The 1,863-nt window shown below is 43.9% G+C and overlaps 1 protein-coding gene across 1 annotated transcript in view; it reads right to left on the bottom strand.

Moving 5' to 3' along the window:
- The window catches only part of LOC130587335 (SLIT-ROBO Rho GTPase-activating protein 2B-like), a gene marked incomplete at its 3' end in the record, with an annotated part of 5,047 nt that extends 3,227 nt beyond the window's left edge, over positions 1 to 1,820 (bottom strand). Inside the window, exons 1-2 of the mRNA XM_057388314.1 lie at positions 1,738 to 1,820; positions 58 to 273 (exon numbers count right to left, since the gene is read on the bottom strand). Coding sequence (XP_057244297.1) covers positions 58 to 273; positions 1,738 to 1,764 — 243 coding nt within the window. The remainder of the gene's footprint in view (positions 1 to 57; positions 274 to 1,737) is intronic.
- Positions 1,821 to 1,863: the final 43 nt, after the last annotated feature.

Raw genomic sequence — 1,863 nt, 5'->3', positions numbered from 1 at the left:
AAACAAAAAATGAGATTTGGATGTGATGGGGCTCCTGTAAGAGGGGGAACTCGGTACCTTCTCCTTCATCTTCTCGATTTTCTTGACCGAGCTCCTCCGCACGTGCTTCTCCTCGAATTTGACGTTGGAGGTGGAGTCGGGCGAGCGCGGGGTCTGTTTGTCCTCCTGCTTCACCGATTTCCCAATCTGCTTCTCCTCCTGCTTCTCAGCCTCCTTCAGCTTGCTCTGGGCACTGATGCTGTCAGCGTTGTACATGTGGTAGGTTTTCATCACCTGCAGGGTGAGAGATGTGTTCAGAGCAAGTTTGGAACATCTGGAGCAGAAAAAAAYACTCAGGAGAAGTTTCCAGAGCAGGAAAAATTAGGGCAGGAGGTGCCTGAGAGAGTTGGGAGCATTCTCACATCGCTTTGGTTATCAAAGGTTGAATTGTGGAAGATTTTCCTGACAGGGGTAAGAGGAATCAGCAGGAATCACTCTGAAATTCCAGAAATGCTCCCCTCTCTGTGAAATTCCACTCAGCAGCCACTTCAGAGCCAGGGGAACTTGGATGAGAAATGAATCTCAGCTCCTAAAATCTGTTTTTAGAGACAGATYTGTGTCCTTCCTGACACCACTCAARAGTTGAGMCMATCACACCCTCAAATACAAAACCATTTCTGGAGCGCTGATTTTTCTGAATATTTGGCTTTGAGGCTCTAATTTTTCTGAATATTTGGCTTTGAGGCTCYAATTGTAATGAATTTTAATGAAAAAAATGCTCTAAATATTTTACTGATTGAGGAAATCCCAGCAAAGCCCCTGAAATCCTATAACTCTGATTTTTACACCCAATTTCCCCAAAAACAACCCCGGATCACCTCGTGGAAGGAGGAAGACCAGAGCACCACCCTTGGTGTGGTGACCCCAAAAATCACTGAGGAAGGACAAAATAAAAAGCATTTTGAGCAGCAAAACCCTGAGTTCTGCTTTTAAATCAGAGAACTGGCTGGGGAACAGCTGTAAAAAGCAGAATTTCTGTCAGACAAGAGGCTTTGCTGTTCATCCATGTGAGAGGAGAGAAATCCCCAAACAGCAGCAGAGCCCTTGGGAACAGGAGCCCATCTTCATCTTCCTCCTCCTCCTCGGTGTCCCCAGTGAATTTTACACGGTTGGAAAAAAATTCCAGATGAAAAAACTCATCTTCCACAAGATTTAAGGGGAAAAACCCTTTAAAACTCTTTAAAATGCAATTTTTAAAGAGTTTTAAAAAGCAATTCCCATTTGGAAGGGGAAGGGTGAGATCCTGGAGCAAATATCCATGGAATTCCTGCTCCTAGAAGAACAAAGCTCTGGACTCAAACACTCTTTTTTTGTTTTTTTTTCCCCCCAATCCTGTACCCTTTTATAAATGAGTTCATGCAAACTTCCCCGTTGCTGTAATATTTCTGAGTTAATTAATAATTCTGCTGAGGGACAAACAAGCTCAGGCGGTGCTTCTGCTGAAGTTTATATCCCAAAATCTGAAATTTTGGATGTTTTAGGGAATAATTCTCCCATTTCTGGCTCTTTCTGAAAGCAGCAAAGCCACAATTGATGAGATCTTGGGGGAGCCAACACTCAGAGAGTAAAACAACACAGGGACAGAGGGAAAAAAATGAAATTTTTGGAGCTTTTGAGGTGCCCACGAGCTTTTCAGTCCTGCTGGGAGAAATCCAACACTTGTGCCTGATGAGAGGCCAAGAAAAAAGCTGCATTTACCGTGTAGAGTTCATTCAAAACYTTCATCAGGTCCTCCTGGAGCTGCAGCCCCACTTCCTTACTCTGCAAAGAAAAAAAAGAAAYGAAAATCAATTGGGGAAGGTGCTGGGAAGGAGAGGAAGTGAG

Source organism: Malurus melanocephalus, unplaced genomic scaffold (genome assembly GCF_030028575.1).
Source record: "Malurus melanocephalus ecotype Western Australia unplaced genomic scaffold, MMel_1.1 scaffold_1782, whole genome shotgun sequence".
In the NCBI taxonomy this organism is placed as follows: Eukaryota; Metazoa; Chordata; class Aves; order Passeriformes; family Maluridae; genus Malurus; species Malurus melanocephalus.
The sequence above is the reverse complement of the archived record's forward strand: the minus strand, read 5'-3'. Positions and strand labels throughout refer to the sequence as shown.